Source organism: Orcinus orca, chromosome 11 (assembly GCF_937001465.1).
Source record: "Orcinus orca chromosome 11, mOrcOrc1.1, whole genome shotgun sequence".
In the NCBI taxonomy this organism is placed as follows: Eukaryota; Metazoa; Chordata; class Mammalia; order Artiodactyla; family Delphinidae; genus Orcinus; species Orcinus orca.
The window spans coordinates 90,834,800-90,855,314 of NC_064569.1; the positions used below are offsets into that span (position 1 = coordinate 90,834,800).

A 20,515-nucleotide genomic window follows, 5' to 3' on the forward strand; every position below is an offset into this window, starting at 1 on the left:
CACCAATTGGGTCTAAGGAAACATCCCTCGAGTCCCAAGTTTGAGTTTCGTCCTAGGGGCGCTAACGAGACCAGAGGTGGCTTCTGAATGATTAATCCCTCACTTTTGGAAGCGTGTTTAGGGTGAGAGCTGGGAGCGCAGGCAGGCAGCGCCCCCTCCAGCCGCTAGGGGGAAGCAGGCTCACACCCGGCAAGGGGTACTTCTCAGGGACCTATAGCTCTGAAAGGGGTCGTTTCCTCCTGAGACTTTGAAAAAGGTTTAAGAAGAGTACACAGAAAAGCCCTCGCACGCCCGCGCCGGCCCTCGGCCCGCCCCTCCGCCATCTTTGCGCCCCGCCCCGCCGCTACTTCCGGGTCAGTTTCGCGCCAAATTGTCCAGAACACAAAATGGAGCCCGGAAGGAGGCCCGGAGGCCTGACGTCATGCGCCCTGCCGCCAATCCTCTCCGGCGGCCCGCTCGTGGGGGGCGGGACTCGCGGGCGCAGCACGGTCCAATCGCTGGCCGCGGGGTCCCGGCGAACCAATGAGGGCGCAGCGGCCGCGGCGTCCAAACGCTGCGTCTGGTTTTTCCCGCGAAAGGCGGCGGCGGACCGTCGGGGCTCTTGTCTCTTTGGTTCCAGGGAGCGCGGGCAGGGAGAGGTGAGGCCACTGGGGCTGGGGAGTGGGCACCGCGGAGCCGGGCCCAGGGGTCGACAGGCATCTGCATTTGGGGCGCAGTAGGTCTGGGCAGGGGTTTCTCCTGGGAGAACTGGGGTAGGGGTCCGGGAGGCGGAACCGGGCTCACGCCCGTCCCGCATTCGGAGCCTAGGACCCAGGTGTCGGAGGGGACGCCGCGCGGCCCCATAACCCCCCCCCCCACCACGAATCTGCTCCAGCTCCTTGTCCCCGCGCCAGGTGCAGTCATGTCGGGCTTCGACGACCCCGGCGTTTTCTACAGCGACAGCTTCGGGGGCGACAACGCGGCCGATGAGGGGCAGGCCCGCAAGTCGCAGCTGCAGAGGCGCTTCAAGGAGTTCCTGCGGCAGTACCGAGTGGGCACGGACCGCACGGGCTTCACCTTCAAGTACAGGTGCGGGCCGGAACGGTGCAGGAGGGGAGGTGCGGTCCCAGCGGTGTTTCGTCCACTCACTTGGGGCCCCGCACCCCCGTGGCGTATGGTTTTGTACGTTTCACATCTAAAGTTAACGATTGAGTGACTCACCTGGGTTCTTCGTCCAGGATTTGTTCCTGTTCATTTATTTGTTACTGTCCTTTCGTGTAACGTCTGCGATATCTTGTAAACCAAGTTCTCAGTGGGTGCAAAAGGTGAAGATGGTAGTTATGTTTTACTTCACTCATTCATTCATTCTTCATTCCACTCAGTCACCTCCTATTGACTGAGCACCTGCTGCATGCCAGGCACTGTTCCAGGTGCTGGGCTGCAGCACTGAACGAGCTGGGCAAGGCCCTTGTTCCTGGTCATTGTACATTGGTGCCGTCGCACCAGATCCTCATAGGCTGTTAAAATGCAGAGAACGTGAGTTTGCAGGTCCAGGCTTGGGCCTGATTGATTATTAACTAAGTGACTTCCAAGTGACGGTCTCTCTGGGCCTCAGTTTCTTCATCAGTAAAACGGCACAGCTACTCCTGCCTCCATTTATTCATGCATCAGCCGACATTGACCATCTATGTGCTGGACTCTGAGATGCAAAGATGAAAAGATTCATACTACTTGCTTTCAAGGAGCTTCTAAGTCAGTGGGAATGAGGCATAGGGAGCTACAAATAAATTACAAAGTGATAATTACCTCAAAGGAGGAATGTACAAGGGGAGTTAGGGAGGCTTCCAGGGGAGCCGAGGTGACCTTGAGCTGAGAGGAGAGTGTCGAGCATGGAAGGCATTTCAGATAGGAGCAGTTGCACGCAGGGGCAGGGTATGGGGTGGCGTGTTACAGCAAGGGGCTCTCGGGGCCAGGCTGGTTGTTATATGCGGCTCCGGACATGAGGTAGACAGGGGTGAGGCCGAGGAGGTCAGTGGCCCCCAAATATGTTTTTGGGATAATAGTCCCATAGGATGCTCTGTAAAAAGAGTCTGGTGGTTGACAAGACAGGCATGGTTTCTGCTGCCTTCAATCTCCAGGTTCTAGCCGTGTGCCTTGTTAGTATCTGAGAGAGGATTAAAGGCTCCGAGGAGTCCACTGAAAGGACTGGTTTGCAGTGAGAGTCTTCCAGACACCTGTGCACAGAACCCTGTCTGTGAGCGCTGAACTGTCCTTTGATTACTGCTTGGACCCCTTCCGTGGAGCTTTCTCTGGAGGATGCCTTTCAGCAGTGGGGGGACCTCTGCAGGGTTAAATAACAGAACCGCCTGGAACTAGATGTGTTTGGGAAGCGGGGTGGCGGGGCAGTGGTGTGGGAGACTCGGGGTGCGGGCGCACCTCAGCCAGCGTTGTCTCCTCTTCTCCTTCCCCACCCCCACCCCAGGGATGAACTCAAGCGACATTATAACCTGGGGGAGTACTGGATCGAGGTGGAGATGGAGGACCTTGCCAGCTTCGACGAGGACCTGGCCGACTACTTGTACAAGCAGCCAGCTGAGCATTTGCAGCTGGTGAGTGGGACCTCCCCGCCCCCCCTGAACCCCCAGGGCTGGCCCTGCTCTGGTCACTCACAGCCTGCCCCCCTCCTCCTCTCCAGCTGGAGGAGGCTGCTAAGGAGGTGGCCGATGAGGTGACCCGGCCCCGGCCTGCTGGCGATGAGGTGCTCCAGGACATCCAAGTCATGCTCAAGTCGGATGCCAGCCCGTCCAGCATCCGTAGCCTGAAGGTGGGTCCACTCAGGCCAGTTGAAGGGTGGCGGTGGCGGCTGCATGTGAGGAGGGGCTTTGGAGAGAGACCTGGGTGCCAGCTGTGTGACCCTGAGCAGCTCACTCGACCTTTCTGAGCCTCTTTGCGCCCCTGAAAACTTAGCTCATTGGGCAAATGTTTGCTGAGTTCTTCCTGTGGGCAAGGCGTGAGTTGGGTCCTGGAGAAACAGTGGTGAACTCAGGACAAGCTGCTGTCCCCGGGGAGACTGGATAAGCCGGTGAACATCACCCATGGTCACTGTAGATGACCGTAAGAGCAATGGGAGAAACCAGGAGGGCGATGAGAAAACGTGGGGGCCCCTCTGGAAAACATCAAGAAGGCTGCTTTGAGGAGGGCACGTCTGAGTGGAGATCTGAGGGTGAGAACAGGCAGCACGCAAACAGCTGGGAGAGAATGTTCGGGGGGGCAGGGAGGGCACAGCTGGTACAAAGCCTGCGAGGCAAGGGGGGCAGGGTGTGTGCCAGGCCGAGGGAAGGACAGCCAGCATGGCTGGAGAGTGATGAGGCCGAGGGAGAGTTTGGCAGAGCCAGTCTGCCATCCAGTCTGTTTTGGTTTTATTCAACGAGCACTTATCGAGTGACTGCCCCTCGCCGGGTGCTGGGGGACCCTCACTGTAGACAGACAGGCCTTGGTTCCATGGAGCTTACAGTGGGAGAAACAGACAAGGAGCAGTGAGCTGATTTCAGGTCCTGTGATACCAGTCACGAAGCAAAGGAAACAGGCAATGTGACAGTGGCCGGGGGTCCGGGAGGTGGTCGGAGAAGGCCCCTCTGAGGAAGTGATGTTGGTGCGAAAACCTGAGGGATACGCAGCCCTGTGACAGCCTGAGGGAGGAGCGTTCCAGGCTCCTGGAGAAGCAGGTGCAAAGGTACTGGGGTGGGGACAGCAGCAGGTTTCAAGGGACAGAAAGAAGCCAGTGTGGCTGGACCTCAGGGAGTGAGAGTGGGAGGAGAGGAAGGGAGGGAGTGGGTAGAGAGGCCAGATGGCCAGGGCCTTGGCTGCTGTGGAAAGCAGCTTGAGTTGAAGGTTTGGTAGGAGGATGGGCCGATTCTATCTTCAAAGGTTCCCTTGGGCTGCTGTGTGAAAGAATTGATACAACAGGCAGGGGTGGGACAGGAGAGCTTCCTGAGGAGGAAGTGAGAGCCTGACGTTGGTTCTTCTGTCACGAGGTTGTCGTGAGAAGCAAATGAAAGGATGCGTGTAGCTGTGCCTTTGAACTGTGGGCCCAGCCAGGTAGTGTCACCTCTGTGTTACTCACCAGAAGGCCACGCCCTGGTCTTTGCTGGAATCCCCGTGTCCTGCAGCTTGGCTGGGGTCCCTGCCAAATCCTCCTTGATTAGCACAATGGCAGTTCTGTTCCAGAAGCAGGGCTGGGCTGTGGGCTCTTGAGGCTGTGGAGCGTGTTGGCTTCGTCTTATGTGCCCAGCACCGGGGAGGGGACCTGGGACCGTGTGTGGAACTCACCCAAGCATCACGCATTTGCCTGTCTGCGGAGGCGGTATTGGACTTGTTTTGCGAGGCAGCTGTTTCCTCAGAGAAGCAAAGCTCAGCGCCACATGGGACAAGCTTCCTATTCTCAGACCCACTGGAAAACCCAGTGACTGGCCTGCCTTGGGTGACGGGTGTCCAGTGGTAGAGGAGGGGTCCTCTCTAGAAGGATCGCTTGTCGGGGTGGCTTATGGGCTGAGGCAGCCTCAGTCTTTTCCAACCCTGGGGTTCTGGAGGGCTAGGCTTCCTGCAGCTTGTAGATAGTTTTCCAGAAGACAAGCCCTGCGTGGGGGGGGAGGGTTCAGCAGGTCTGGGGTCCCCGGGCCGTGGCAGCAACACATGCCTCTGGTCTCACTTCTTGGGGGGGCAGCCTCCTTCCCGAACCTTTCCCCTTCCCTCCCCACCTTCTGGGCTTTGAGGGGCCTCAGCACGAACCTGTAGCCTGCCTGTCTGTCCCAGAAAAGTTCCTGGGAGGGGGAAGAAGAGATGATGTTGAAAGGAGCTTTTCTTATTTTTTGCTTTTTATTATAAAAAAAAATATCACGCAGACAAAAGTAGTGAGAATAGTGTAATGAACCCCATCTACCTTTGCTTGGATTTAATGGCTGTTAACATTTTGCCTTATTTGCTTTCTTCTTTTTTCTGCTAAAGTATTTTATTTTATTTATTTTTTAAATAAATTTATTTATGTACTTATTTATTTTTGGCTGTGCTGGGTCTTCGTCACTGTGTGCGGGCTTTCTCTAGTTGTGGTGAGCGGGGGCTACTCTTCGTTGCCGTGCGCGGGCTTCTCGTTGCAGAGCATGGGCTCTAGGCGCGTGGGCTTCAGTAGTTGTGGCACGTGGGCTCAGTAGTTGTGGCACGTGGGCTTCAGTAGTTGTGGCGCCACAGGACTTAGTTGCTCCACGGCATGTGGGATCTTCCCGGACCAGGGCTCGAACCCGCGTCCCCTGCGTTGGCAGGCGGATTCCTAACCACTGCGCCACCAGAGAAGCCCCCTGCTAAAGTATTCTAAAGTAAGTTACAGACATGGTCCTGTATCCCTGAATACTTCAGTACACATTAGAAAAAGATTCTCTTACGTGATCTCAGGTGTTCCCGGCTCCCTTTAACCAGCCACCCTCCCCGTGGCTCTGTTGCAGTCGGACACGATGTCACACCTGGTGAAGATCCCCGGCATCATCATTGCCGCCTCTGGGGTCCGTGCTAAGGCCACCCGCATCTCCGTCCAGTGCCGCAGCTGCCGCAACACCCTCACCAACGTCGCCATGCGCCCCGGCCTGGAGGGCTACGCCCTGCCCAGGAAGTGCAACACGTGAGTGGGCTCTGCATGGCCCTGTGGCACGGTGGGGGTGACAGGGTGACATCTCAGTGGAGATGTGAAGGAGGAGGACCCGGCCTGCACCACCTGCAGCAGGGAGGGGCTGGGGCAGCAGTGTGCCCTGTGGGCCTGGGGCAGACCTGATGCCCTGGGGCGGTGGCGTCCCTCTGCAGTGGGGAGTTCTGTCCCTCCAGGGCGCCCAGACAACCTGTGCCGGGAGCCAGGGTTGGGAGTCCACCGGGAGTCTTCTACAGCAAACCTTGGCTCGCTGGGGCAGGTCTGGAGGGAAGGCCCAGGAACATGCCAGGCTCCTTCGTTTACACATTGCCTGCGGCTGCATTTGCGCTTCGGAGGCAGAGTGTGTGGCCTCGTGGCCCACAAAACTGAAAATGTTTGTCTCTGGCTCCTTACAGAAAACCATTGCTGACCCCTGATCGCAAGGGCCCCTGCCCTCTCTGGCTGCTGGTTCCCCTCAGCTTCCTGACCTCAGGCCTCAGCCACCTTTCTTTTCTCTATACTTAATCCCCTTGCCTGTCTCGGGCTTTGAATACCGTTTGTGTGCAGGTCTCCCCACTCCTAGCCCTGTGGGTATCCCCCGCTGAGCTGCCCTCCTTTAGGGCCTTCTCCCAGGGTCCCGGAGACCCCTAGCTTGTTGCTGGCCTTGGGGCTCTGGGGGCAGCTCTGGTGACCCTTCTCCTCCCCACCGACAGGGATCAGGCCGGGCGCCCCAAGTGCCCGCTGGATCCATACTTCATCATGCCGGACAAGTGCAAGTGCGTGGACTTCCAGACCCTGAAGCTGCAGGAGCTGCCGGATGCGGTGCCCCACGGCGAGATGCCCAGACACATGCAGCTCTACTGCGACAGGTGAGCGGGCTCCCTGGCCGTGCCCCTGAGTTGGGTGCCGCGAGTGGCTGGCTGAGCGCAGTGGGGTGCGGGGGAGGGTGGCTGGTTACAGGACACTTGCTCTGTGCCTGGTGCCGCCCCCATGCTTCCTCTCATCTCGTCTCCCCATAATCTGCAGGGGTGGGTCCACCCCTCTTTGCAGACGAGGATGTGTGACCGGCTCAGTGAGTGGAGGGGCTGGGCTGCCAGCCTGCGTTCTTCCTGCAGAGTCTCCGCAGCCCTCTTAGAACTGGGAGGCCCAGAGCTGGACAGCCAGTAGCTGGGGGAGCCTCTTTCCAGCCTGACGCCCACCCCAGGCTTTCTGTTAAGATTCTTCCTTGGATGTTGCTGGGTGATTGGAAAGGGGGAGAGGGTACTGGGCCAGCCCGGTCCCCTCCTGGTGACCTGGGAGGAAGGTGTGGAGTTGTGGACTGGGCTTCTTCAGCTGGGCTCCTGCACCCCGACATCACGTGCAGATGGTCTGTGCTGCACGTTTCTTGGAGGAGGGGCTCCGTAGGTCATTAGCTTCCTTAGTGGCTGTGGAAGGTGTAGAGGTCAGGCTCTTGGGCAAGTTACATGGGCTCCTTACCAGGAGAATGGGGACAGTGACAGGCCTTAACCTCATCAGGCTGCTGGGAGATTTAAATTGGAAAATGCATGTTGAGTGTGTAGCACGGTTCCTTTTTCTTTCTTTCTTTCTTTTTTTTTTTTTTGGTCGAGATATAGTTGTTTTACAATGTTGTGTTAGTTTCTACTGTATAGAGAAGTGGAGTTCCCTGTGCTATACAGCAGGTTCTCATTCGTTACCTGTTTTATACATATTAGTGTGTATATGTCAATCCCAATCTCCCAATTCATCCCACCCCCCTTTTCCCCCACTTGGTGTCCATACATTTGTTCTCTACACTGTGTCTCTAGCACAATTCCTTAATACAGATTAAATATTCGGTATTTATTAGATTATTGAAATGGTCTATGATTAGATTATTCAAAGCTGAGGAAGTGGGGTCTGGGAAGAGGGGAGTCATAGAACGTTAACAAAGACAGTGAGGGTCCTTTAGAGGATATGACTCTAGTGGATAAAGCACTTTTGAGTCTCGTACCTCACTTGATCCCACCGTAACCCAGCAGGTCAGATCACTTTATCATCCCCTCCCAGGCTCAGAGAGGTGACACAGCTTCTAAGCAGCAGAGTACGGATACATGCCCCAGTGTCCTTTCTGTGCTGCACAGGCTGGAGGGGCTCAGAGACTTCCCTGTTTCTCTCTCTTTCTTTCTCTACATATATATATACACACACATATGTATATATATATGTATTTTAAAGTATTTATTTGCTTATTTAGCTGTGCTGGGTCTCAGTTGCGGCAACGTGGGATCTTTGTTGCGACATGTGGTATCTTTTGTTGTGGCGCTCAGGCTTCTGTCTGGTTGTGGCGCGCAGGCTTAGTTGCCCTGCGGCATGTGGGATCTTAGTTCCCCGACCAGGGATCAAACCCGTGTCCCCTGCGTTGGAAGGCGGATTCTTAACCACCGGAGCACCAGGAAAGTCCCTCAACACCTTTTTTTTTTAAAAGAGGAAATGAAAATCCAGAGGCAGAATGACTTGGCTGAGCTCGTGGAGCCGTGAAAGAGGCAGAAGCGGCGCGCGGCCCTTGCAGGGAGGCTGGGAGGGCGTGAGGAGGGGGGCTTCCCCCGAGATGGCCGGGGGGGGTCCTGCAGTGCGTCTGACAGCAGATGAGATGGAGGCGGGGCACCTGAGGGGCTGGGGTGGGCGCCCCCCCAACTCCAACCAGCATAATGGATGAGCTCCTGAGGCCCGTGGAGGGGTCAGGCCAAGGCCTGTCTTCCTCCCAGCAGCTGGGCCGTCCAAGCATGGGCTGGGTTGTGGTGGGAGGGAGAGGGCCCTGGGCGGTGCGGGGACTGGAGCCCACGGTGCTGGGGCCTCGTGTAGAGATGGCGAGGTGGATGGATGGCGAGTGTGACGGGGTCGGGGGAGCCGGGGGCTCCCTGCCCCCACCAGCCTCTCACCTTCTTCCTCCCCATCCTCTTCTCAGGTACCTGTGTGACAAGGTCGTCCCTGGGAACAGGGTCACCATCATGGGCATCTACTCCATCAAGAAGTTTGGCCTGACCACCAGCAGGGGCCGCGACAGGGTGGGCGTGGGCATCCGGAGCGCCTACATTCGGGTCCTGGGCATCCAGGTGGACACAGATGGCTCCAGTGAGTGTGCTTTGGGCCGAACCCCCGTCGTCCCTCCCTTGGGCTGTCGGTGGGCCTCGTCCTGGTCTCCCCGTGTCCACCTTTGCCCCTGCGCTCTGTCCCCCACGGCAGCCGGGTGAGTGGTGCTGTTCTCACCAGAGACGCTGTGTCACCCCCGTCGGCAAGATGGAAGATGTCCCTGAGGGCCCCTGTCACCTGGTCCTCCTCAGGTCACCCCCCCGCCCTCCACACTCTTCCGCTTGCTCACTGGACCCTGGAACACACAGGCCCACGCCTGGTGCAGAGACCTGGGGTTCTGTCTTCGCTCAGACTGACGCTTGTGCTGCCTGGCTCTGAGGGCCCTGCTCTGGGAGGCCCTGGGCCGGCCCAGGGCGGTGGGCCGCAGGCAGCACGTTCTCCCTCAGGGCGCTCACGCAGGCCCCTGCTCTGCCCGCCCAGGCCGCAGCTTTGCTGGGGCCGTGACCCCGCAGGAGGAGGAGGAGTTCCGGCGCCTGGCTGCCCTCCCCAGCGTCTACGAGGTCGTCTCCAAGAGCATCGCCCCCTCCATCTTCGGGGGCACAGACATGAAGAAGGCCATCGCCTGCCTGCTCTTCGGGGGTTCCCGAAAGAGGTGGGTGTCCAGGCCCCCCAGGTCCGGGGAGGGGAATTAGTGACTTGCTCGCAGGAGGGCAGCTGCCAGGTGGTCAGGACATGAATGCCCTTTTCATTTATTTGCCCAGGACCCTCAGCCCCGCCTGCCCCTCTCAGGCACCCTCCCCGCCTCCCAGGCTGGCTGCCAGCCGGCTGGGGGCTGGCCCACACCCTTCCTCCGGAGCGGTTGCCCGGCCCTGGCTAGGCCGGGGCCTTGGCGGTGTGAGGGGCCTGGCCGGTGCCGGGGAGAGCTCGGGCTTGGAGTCTGAGACCGGGGTGACATCTCTCAGGGCTGCTTATTTACCTTGCGACCTTGGGCAAGAGACACCACTTCTCTGAACCCAAGTCTCCACATGAATAAGACGGGTGAAAGCCTCTTAGGGGACGTCCCGTCCTTTTAAGATAAAATAGTAGAGGTAGAGGAAGTAATAATGTTAGCAGCTACCAGTTACCGAGTTCTTACCACGTGCCAGACATTCTTCTGAGTGCTTTTATGTGTTTCCAACCCAGTCAGTCCCCAGATTAGCCCTGTGAGAAAGCTACAATCGAGCCCATTTCACAGATGAGGAAGTTGAGGCATAGAGAGCTAAAGGGACTTGCTCACAGCCACGTGCGCTGGGGCCAGGAGCCTGCCCTCGCGGTGTCCCCTCCACAGTACTGCGTGCGGCCCGCTGGTGGCTCCCTCTCTTTCCTTCTTTCCAGCTGGGTTGGGGGGTGTTTATCAGATGCTGACTGTGTGTGCCCAAGCCCAGCTCTAAGTGCCGTTTCCTCTGAACCTCCCCTCCCTTGGAAGCAAGTTACCACGGATGAGACTAGGGGACACAGCTCGCTATGAACGTGGCTCTCAGGCCAGAGCCCCTGCCTCCCTGCCTGCTCTGAGGCTCATGACAGGTCGGGGGGGCCGCCAGCCAGACCACTGTGACCAACCAGCCCTGGGTTTCTCGCCTTGCTCACCTGGCCCGCCTGCCCGCCTTCCCCCAGGCTCCCCGACGGCCTCACTCGCCGAGGAGACATCAACCTGCTGATGCTGGGGGACCCGGGGACGGCCAAGTCCCAGCTGCTGAAGTTTGTGGAGAAGTGCTCTCCCATCGGGGTGAGTGCCCAGGGTGACCTCTGTCCGCCTTAGCTGCGCCGCGGAGAGGAAGGCTGCGGGCGGGGCCGCAGAGGATAGAGGAGGAAGGGGGCCGACGGCATGTGTAGGTTTGGGGCAGCAGGCGGAGTGCTGGACTCGATGGGGTTTGTTTGGTCTCAGCCTGGCTGGTAATTGGCTGTGGGCCTTGAGCAAGTCACCCAATCTCTCTGAGTCTCAGTTTATCCATCCGCTAAGTCTTAACGTCGATAGCAATAGATGACAAGGGACTCAGGGTGGGGATGCCTTTCCTGGGAGTCAGGAGTCGACCCAGCCCCGAGGCCCCCTGGAACACTGTCACTGCTCTCCTCTCGGCCTCAGTTTGCTCCTCCGTGAGCTGGGCCCCCAGGGGCTGCTTCATGGGACAGTCGTGGGGTTCAGGTGAGTGATGGATGTGAATGCTCCCCTGTGGGAGAGCCGCCAGGCTGGGGCTGGGGCGGTCCCCCCATCAGAGGAGGAACACTGAGATTGTCTGTGCTCTGCAGCCAGCTGTGATGTGTGACCTTGGTTGAGCCCTAGCTCCTGGGGCCCCTTTACTTACTGGGTCAGCATGGAGCCATGATGGGCCCTGACCCTCCCGCCTCCCTCCCCCAGGTGTACACGTCCGGGAAAGGCAGCAGCGCGGCTGGCCTGACAGCCTCGGTGATGAGGGACCCCTCGTCCCGGAACTTCATCATGGAGGGGGGAGCCATGGTCCTGGCCGATGGTGGGGTCGTCTGTATCGATGAGTTTGACAAGGTGAGCCTGGCAGGGTGAGGTGGTGGCTCAGTGGTGGTGGTGCCTGCTGGCCGCGGGCTGGGGGTGTGGCCTTCTGTGCTTGGACGGCAGAAACCACCTGTGATGTGGAGACCTCCCGGTACTATCGGGAAGTAGCTGCACCTCTCCGAGCCTCAGTTTCCGCACCTGAGAGTGGGGAGAGGAGAGCCAAGCCCACACACTGTCCCCGTGACTAGAGGTGACCCGGTTCCTGCCATCAGCCTGGCACAGGGTCGGGACTTGGGAATGGTAGCTCCTGTAGGGTTTCCTGCTGCCACCGTGCCCTGGCCCCTCACCTGGGTCTAGTGGACGTTTCTATCTCCTACACAGATGCGAGAAGACGACCGCGTGGCCATCCATGAGGCCATGGAACAGCAGACAATCTCCATCGCCAAGGTGAGCATCCTCCCTGGTCCAGCCCGGCAGAGCTGTTCCGGGGTGCTGGGAGGGCCCGGGTTCTGGCCCCGTCCTCAGGCTGCCCTGAGCGGCCCGACCTCTGTTGGCCGCAGCAGTGGTCCTGGAATCCTGTGTGTGTGCGTGTGTGCGTGCAGGCATGGGTGTGCGCACCTGAGAGGGCTGTGACCCCGCGTTCCCATCTCCCTGTCCTCTGCTTCCCCCCACGCTTCCCTGTCAGGCCGGCATCACCACCACCCTCAACTCCCGCTGCTCAGTCCTGGCTGCTGCCAACTCAGTGTTTGGCCGCTGGGACGAGACGAAGGGGGAGGACAACATCGACTTCATGCCCACCATCCTGTCCCGTTTCGACATGATCTTCATCGTCAAGGACGAGCACAACGAGGAGAGGGATATGGTGCGTGGGGGGCTGGACTCCAGCCAGGCCCGCGGTTCTAGGGGTTGGGGGGCGAGGGTGGGCAGACAAGGGGCTTGACCCGAAGTCCTGGCCCCCAGATCGGCCCGTGAGTGGGCCACCAAGGAGGCGGGGTTGTGGATTCCAGGAGCGCTGCACTGGGCGTCCCGGGTCCTACCTCTCCTGTGCTCGATGTGCCGTGAGATTTGGGGTCAGTCATTCCCTGGGTGTCGGTCCCTTCTGTGTGAAATGAGGGGGTTGGCCTTTGGATGCAAGTACTAGAACCCCAGTTCCGGTCAGTCAGCTTCTGAAAGGAACTCCAGCGCTTACGTAATGGACAAGCCTGGAGGTGCGAGGCTCGGCTGGGTCAGGTCTCTGGGTCGTCTGGGCGCTGCTGTCTCTGCCTCTCGGCCTGGCCTCCTTTAGTGGAGGCTTGTTCTCAGGCAGCTGCACCTCGTGGTGGCAGAGAGGGGCCTGGCAGCCTGGCATCTCTGGGATGTCGTCTTACCAGCTGACAACCCGCAGGAAAAGCGAGGGCCTCCTCCTCTCCACCACTTCTAGCCCTGGCAGCTCTTCCCTCCCTGCCTGCTCCACCTCTGTGTTGGGACCTGGCTTGGGAAGGCTTGTGGGCTGACCCCGTGTCCCCTCTGCCTCCCAGATGCTGGCCAAACACGTCATCACTCTGCACGTGAGCGCGCTGACACAGACCCAGGCCGTGGAGGGCGAGATCGACCTGACCAAGCTAAAGAAGTTCATTGCCTACTGCCGCGCGTGAGTCCTGGATGCAGGCCCCACAGGGGTGGGGCTGCCCGGCTCCCCTGGAGTGGGAGAGGGCCCCATTCAGGATGCCTGAGATCGGGCCCTGAGGATTTTAGCTCTGCTCCTTCCTGACCCCGCACAGTTGCTCAGTGGCTCTTGGCCTCAGTTTCTCCATCTCCGAAGTGAAGGTGGAGAATTTAGATTGTTAGATTGTCTCTGGACTTCTCTGGCGGTCCAGTGGTTAAGACTCCACGCTCCCGATGCAGGGGGCATGGGTTCAATCCCGGGTCGGGGAACTAAGAAACTGCATGCTGCACGGTGAGGCCAAAAAAATAAAAAGAATTTAGATGGTCTTGAAGACCCCCTTGACTCTGGTGTGCAGGGAGGCTTGTGGACATGGGCTCTGGGTAACTCCTGCCCCCACTGTGTGACCTTGGGCAAGTCAGTTGAGCCTCGCTTTCCCGGGGTGGTTGTGTCCTAGGGTTTTTGTAAGGATCACACAAAATGATGAGTGAGTGGCACAGCCCTGCACCAGGTAAATACTCAGTAAATGGCAGCTGCAACCTTAAATATTGTTGTTCTCACAGATGACAATGACAATAGTCATACACATAGTAATTAGTCTGTGCCAGATGTTATCCTGAGAGTTTTATGTATAAGTGAACACCATCCCTCTCCCCAGACCTATGAGGTTGGTGTATTAGTCCATTTTACAGATGGGGAAGCTGAGGCAGAGAAAGCTTAAGTAACTTGTCCAGGGTCACAGACAGGAGGTAGTGGAGCCAAGACTTGAACCCAGGTACCTGGCTCCAAAGGCTGTGCTTTTAGCCCCTGTACCAAGATTCTGGACACACACCTCAGCTGTCTCTTACTGGAACTAAAACCCAAGGGTGGAGGGATCTTTGAGTGCCTTTCTAATGGGAGGTGAAGTGCTGCATTCAGGTGGGTCCCTACTCACCGCTTCCTCCTGGGTGATGGGTAGTGCGGTGCCCATTGGTACCTGGGTCTTTGTCATGCCTGAGCTCTTCATGGCCCTGTCCTCAGAGGCTTGGGCCCTTGGGTGTGAGTCTGAGAGCCCCAGATTCTAGTCCTCCCTTGACGCCAGGTCCCACGTGGCTTATGGGGAGTTTCCTCCCTCCCTCTGGCCTTGCTCACCTCATCCGCAGCATGAGGGTTGGATTAGGTGAGCTAAGGCTTGCCTTAAATCAGTGACAGTTCAGTTGGCTGGGGGGGGGGCTGCGGGGTGGTGGGGGTAGATCCTGAGCAGACACCCCTGCTGCTCCCCTCCCCCACCCCCAGCCTGGCGTGCTCCCTGCCCTGGACAGCGGTCTCTGGGAGCCTCTTGTGGGTGTCATTGTGCATCTTGTCCCTGAATGTGTTGGGGGGAGGACCGCTGAGAGGCCACCGTCTGGTGGGCCCGGAAAGCGTATGTCTGCAAGCCAGCAGAGGGCCGGGGATGGGGTGAGTACCCCAAGATTTCTTCCTGGCCTCATGGCAGCCGCTCCCCATCCTGCAGGAAGTGTGGCCCTCGGCTGTCGGCAGAGGCTGCAGAGAAGCTGAAGAACCGGTACATCATCATGCGGAGCGGGGCCCGTCAGCACGAAAGGGACAGTGACCGCCGCTCGAGCATCCCCATCACCGTGCGGTGAGCAGGCGGGCAGGCCAGGGCCGGGCTGGGCAGATGCCTCGCTTTACAAGGCGCGCTGTGCCCAGCAAGTCTGGGGCCGGGGCTGTTGCTGACTGCGTGGTGCAGGCCGTGGTCAGGGCTGCGGGGCAGGGAGCACTCCTTTGGGAGTGAAAACAGTGGCCTCCCTGATCATCTGTATCTCTTGTTTTGTTTACTGTTGAGAAAATCTGGAACCCTTTCTTCTGAATTCGGTCTAGCTTCCCTCATCGCTGGGAAGCCTGAGGGTGAAGGAGGGTCCAGGCTGGGACCTGGGGTCCAGGGAGACCTGGTCCTAGCCTCCAGCCCACTGTGTGACTGCAGGGAAATTGCTTTCCTTTTCTGGATCACAGTTTTCTCAGCTGTTAGTTCTTGTCACTCTTGTGAGTTTATGCAGTAGAGTGACTAAGAGCTTGAACCTACCTCGTTTGAATCTTGCTTCCAGCACTGATTAGTTAGAAGTGGATTTGGCTGTGTGTAATAGAAAACCCACGTGAAGTAGCTTAAGTAAATTGGGAGTTTATTTTTCTCTTCTGTAAAAACATTTGAGGGTAGGTAGTCCTACCTATGTGATGGCTCCTCAGTCATCAGCAACCTGGGCTCCTTCAGGTTCACCCTTATCCTCATCGTCCAGGATGGCTGCTGGAACTCCAGCCATCACCTCCACATTCCAGGTGGCTGGAGAGGAAGAAAAAGAAAGGTCCATCTTTTAAGGACACTTCCTGAAGTTCCCATAAAATATTTGGACTTACAGCTTACTGGCCACATCTTAGTCACACAGACACATCTAGACGCAAGAGAGTCTGGGAAATGTCTTTTAGGTGGGCGCCACTTGCTAGAATAGAAGTCGGGGTTCTGTTACTGAGGGAGATGGATCACGGGGACAGCCAGCAGTCACCCCTGTACTCTTAGTGCCTGGGGCAGGCACCTCCTGGAGGTCAGGGTGGGATGAGGAGAGAAGATGGGCTGAGTCGGCCCTGGCGTCCCGTCACTCCCACACAGGCAGCTGGAGGCCGTCGTGCGCATTGCTGAGGCCCTCAGCAAGATGAAGCTGCAGCCCTTTGCCACGGAGGCGGATGTGGAGGAGGCTCTGAGGCTCTTCCAGGTGTCCACGCTGGACGCCGCCTTGTCCGGCACCCTGTCAGGTGAGCAGACGCGGGGACCCAGGCTCGGGTGGCTTGTGGGCTCCGTGGGCAGGGCTCATGCTGGACACCTGCTGTGCTTGTTGCTTCTCTGCATTGCTTCTCCATGCTTCCTCCTGGGAGTAAGCCCGTCTCCTGTCCCCAGCCCCCACCAGCCAGTTTCCCCCAAGATGGGAAGAACAGCTTCTCTCCAGACTCTGGAGCACAATTCTTTTGACCCAGTTCATTATTATAATTCACAATTTTATCATCCGTTAAGAATGGTAGTTGGCACCTGTTGTTTTTTTTTTTTTTTTTTTTTGTGGTATGCGGGCCTCTCACCGCCGCGGCCTCTCCCGCCGCGGAGCACAGGCTCCGGACGCGCAGGCCCAGCGGCCATGGCTCACGGGCGCAGCCGCTCCGTGTTATGTGGGATCTTCCCGGACCGGGGCACGAACCCACGCCCCCTGCACCGGCAGGCGGACGCCCAACCACTGCGCCACCAGGGAAGCCCGGCACCTGTTTTTTTGACTGCACCACGCAGCATATGGAATTTCCCTGACCAGGGATCGAACCTGTACCCCCTGCAGTGGAAACATGGAGACTTAACCACTGGACCTCCAGGGAAGTCTGCATGAACCCCTGTTTTTGAGCCGTAACCATTTGAGTGCTTCCAGAGCTCTTCCTCCGTTTCACTTAACAGCTGCCCTCAAAACCCCCAGAAGCCAGGCTGGGCACTTAGCCCTTCACCTCTTAGAGATGGGAAAACTGGCACCCAAAGAGGCCTTTTCACAGTGCCCAAGGTCACCGTTCGCCCAGCTAGAATGCAGGTCTCTTGACCCCGAGGCCAGCGGGGTTCAGGCTGCCGTTAAGTCCTGCTGCCTGCTTCGGGCTCAGCCTCTGAGCACCTCTGGAGCGCTGATTCTGTGCCAGGCTCCCCTGGGACGAATTCATTCCTTCCCCAGCAGGTACTTAGTGCTTAGAATTTGCCGGGCTGTTCTAGGTGCTGGGAGTCTAGGAGTGAGCAGATCTCTAAGTCCGCGCCTTGTGAGGCCCCCCTTCTCCACGGGGGAGACGCAGCAAAGAGGCAAACAGATCAAGCTCAGGGGGTAAAGAGCACGGAGGGGAGAAGCCCAGCAGGTCAGGAATGTTGGGGACCATCCTCGGGTGGTCCGGGTGGGCTCTGAGGAGGTGGCAGGAAGCAGGGACTGGCGTGAGTGAGGACACATGGCTCCCCGGAGTGTGGGGTTGGGCACCGCACGTAGAGCGAGGACTGAGTGGCAAGACCCCAAGGACAGCAGGCTCGGCGTGTTCAAGGGCCCGTGTGGCTGGAGCCAGGGAGGTGGGTGGTGTCTGATCGCCCCGTCCCCTTGGTGAAGATGACTCAGCTTCTGCCCTGGAGGGCCTTCCTGGCAGCGAAACTGGAGCTGGGCTTCGCAGGCTGGTTAGGAGTTTACCTTGCAGACTCATTTCAACTTGGAGCCTTGACATCCCTCTCAGTGGCTCCCCCACCACGGTCCCAACCCTCTCTGTAGCTGAAACACCAAGGCCTTTGCAGGCCTGGGTCAGCAGGGGAGATCCATCCTGGGGCAATAGTTGGAAATTACGAGCCTGCTTGCCTGGGCTCCTTGCTGGGGTGCCTCACAGATGTGGTCTCCGGGGCAGCCTGCGCGCCCTTCTGGGTCACTGCTGGGTCCCCTCCAGCTCTCCATCTGAGATAGATTCCTCCAGGAAGTCTTCCTGCTGCTGCCTATCCAGCTGCCTGGGGGCCAGGTGCTGTCGTCAGCTCGTGGCCCTCCTCAGAGCCCTCTAGTGGCTGTTCTGCTCACCAGAATCAAAGAAAAACCTGTGCCGTGGCCTCCAGGGCCCACAGGACGTGCCCCCACTCTGGCCATGTCCCTGGCCCGCTGACCGGGTTTTGATTGAGATGGGCATATTTCCCACCTCCAGGCCTTTGCACCTGCTGTCCCCTCTGCTTGCAGTATCCTTCTCACACGTCAGCCCCATCCCTGACCCTGGGTCTCTGTCGATCATCTCGGTCAGGCCCTGGTTGTCCCCGGGCACGCTCTTCCTCTTCCTCTCATTTTCTCTTCCGGGCCTGGCTCACTCTTACCCGCTGTGGGCAGACTGTGGTCCCCACCCACCCGTCTCCCTCCTCACACCCACAGGGGTGGAGGGCTTCACCAGCCAGGAGGACCAGGAGCTGCTGAGCCGCATCGAGAAGCAGCTCAAGCGCCGCTTCGCCATTGGATCCCAGGTGTCGGAGCACAGCATCATCCAGGACTTCACCAAGCAGGTGGGCCTTCCCGGCGTCCCGGTGGGAGTCCTGCGGGCTCCCTGTGGCCTGGTTCCCAGCCACCTAACACCGCGTCCTGTTGCTCAGCAGACAGGCCCAGGATGGGGAAGGGGCAGCTGTTCCTCGGCCCGGGCCCGTCCCCAGCGTGCCTCCCCTTGTGACTTTCTCTGTCACGTGGGGAGAGGAGAGGTGGCTGAGGTTCTGCTGGAGTCTGCCAGGCTTCCCCAGCCCTCCATCTCTCCCTTCGCCTCATTGCCTGGCCTTTGTGTGGGGGGGAAAGGGAGGGGCAGAGCCAGGAGGATGAGCCACCCAGCTCGCTGGGGACAGTGCTCTTGACCCCATAGAGAAGGGATGGGTCTTCTAGAAGCTGTGCGCAACTTGTCACCGTCTTTGAAATCGCAGGGACAATCCCAGGTTCTGGGCTCTGCTCCCCTCATGTGCGTCATCTCCTCTTGATCCTCAGAGCAGTTTTATGCAGTAGGTGATACCACGCCGGCTTGAGAGATGAGCAGACGGAGGCTTACAGGGGTTTAGGGGCGTCAGGAGCTTGGGTTCTAGAGTCACGTGGGCTCAGCTGAGGTCTCAGCTCTACTACTTAATTGCTGTGTGACTTGGAGTGAGTGACTTAGCTTCTCCGTGCCTCAGTTTCCTCTTCTGTATAAAGGTGATGATCACAGTACCAGCTGCGTGAGGATGTTATGGGATAGAACGAGTTCAAGTATGTGAAGACTTAGAACAGGGCCTGGCACGTGGTAGTCGCTCAGGAAGTGTGAGCTTGTCTTAGGATGCAGAGAGGTAGGATGTGAAGGCTGGAGAGTCCCCCATGAGCACGGGACACCTGGGCTTCCGGAGGGAGGGGTGTCTGGGGTTCCGTGGGAGGCACGCCCCTCATCCAACCCCGTGTCCTGCAGAAATACCCGGAGCATGCCATCCACAAGGTCCTGCAGCTCATGCTGCGGCGGGGCGAGATCCAGCATCGCATGCAGCGTAAGGTCCTCTACCGCCTCAAGTGAGCTGCGCCTCCCGCCGCAGGAATGCTGTTGTCACCCCACCTCCACTTCCTTGAGCCCCCCACGCGCTCTGGACAGAGGGACCCCAGCTGCCCTGCCTCGCTGCGTCTGGCTTCTGCCTCAGCGTGCAGATCCAGGAAAGGTGCTTTTGGAGTTTATTGAAATAATAAAGCCGTGTTGTGTTTGGATGTCTGTGGGCTTCTGCACTGGGTGGCCTGTCACCCCCATCCTGCCCTCATGCGGGGCAAGGACAGGCTTTGGAATCTGACAGACCTGGGTTTCTGACCCGCATCTGCCCCTTGGGCTCCTGGGCAGGGCATTCACCTCTGTGCTCAGGTTCTGCAGCTGCTCGGTGGGGAGGGTCCAGCCCGCATCTCGCCAGCACTGGTGAGAGTTCAGCAAGATCCAGTGTGCGGAGGTGCTTGGGAAAGTCCGTAGCTGTTCCCCAGCAGCCAATGTGTGGGTGACAGCCGTGGGTTTGCATCAGACTGGATTCACCGAAACTTGCCACGCCTCAGTTTCCTAATCTGTAAATGGGGGTGACACAGGGTTGAGCTTAGGAGAAGAGAGCTACTGGTAGTGAGTGTCCAGGAAGGACCAGCACTGTGGGGAGACTGATGGCATTTGGATTCAGGGAGCTGGATTCTCACTGAGCCTTAGAGCAAAGTAGGTAAGAGAGGGGTGCTGGAATTCAGTAGCCTGGATCTCTCCTGGCGGGCCGCCTGCAAGCTGTGTGGCCTTGGGTGAGGCTCCTGACTTCTCTGGGCCTGAGTTTGGTTTTTTGTTTTTTGGCTAGCCACGCGGCTTGCAGCATATCAGTTCCCTGACCGGGGATTGAACCCGGGCCACAGCAGCGAAAGCCTGGAATCCTAACCACTAGGTCAACAGGGAACTCCCAAGTTTGTTTGTTCTTTTTGATATGCTGTAATTAATTTTGCCATTTCTTTCTTTCTTTTTTTGGTCTAGTTAGCGTCCGCCACCATACATAGTTACACACTGTTTTATTGTTGTTGTCATGAGATCTTTTAAGATCTATTCTCTTGGCAACTTTCAAATACCCAGTATATATTATTAACTAATAGTCCCCGTGCTGTACATTACATCTCCATGGCACATCTTATACCTGGAAGTTTGTACCTTTAAACCCCTTCCCTTGTGTGTTGTACCTTCCGGCCCCCTCCTCTTCCCGATTCTGGCAACCGTCAACCTGTTCTCTATCTCTGAGCTTGGCTTTGTTGTTGTTGTTGTTGTTTTAGATTCCACATTATAAGTGAGATCATGCAGTACTGCTCTTTCTGCGTCTTGCTTAGTGTGCCTAATACAACGCCCTCAGGGTCCATCCATGGCACAAATTGCAGGATTTCCTTTTTTTTTTTTTTAAGGCTGAATCATATTCTGTTGTGTACATGCACCACATTTTCTTTATCTTTCCATCTACTGATGGACACTTAGGTTGTTTCCGTACCTTGGCTATTGTAGGTAGTGCTGCAATGAAAATGGGAGTGCAGATACGTTTTTGAGTTTGTGTTTTCTTCAGATAAATATCCAAAAGTAGATTGCTGGATCATACGGTAGTTCTATT

At 57.9% G+C, this 20,515-nt stretch overlaps 1 protein-coding gene across 1 annotated transcript; it reads left to right on the plus strand.

Annotated features, from left to right (window-relative positions):
- Positions 1 to 285: 285 nt before the first annotated feature.
- Positions 286 to 19,121, plus strand: MCM5 (minichromosome maintenance complex component 5). Its single transcript, XM_004286203.4, has 17 exons — positions 286 to 638; positions 894 to 1,068; positions 2,462 to 2,588; positions 2,675 to 2,803; positions 5,475 to 5,647; positions 6,364 to 6,519; positions 8,595 to 8,761; positions 9,200 to 9,371; positions 10,373 to 10,484; positions 11,115 to 11,258; positions 11,607 to 11,672; positions 11,911 to 12,087; positions 12,743 to 12,855; positions 14,360 to 14,488; positions 15,509 to 15,651; positions 17,796 to 17,923; positions 18,835 to 19,121. Exons 2-17 carry the CDS (start codon positions 902 to 904, stop codon positions 18,934 to 18,936), a joined length of 2,205 nt encoding a protein of 734 aa, XP_004286251.3. The 5' UTR covers positions 286 to 638; positions 894 to 901; the 3' UTR covers positions 18,937 to 19,121.
- Positions 19,122 to 20,515: the final 1,394 nt, after the last annotated feature.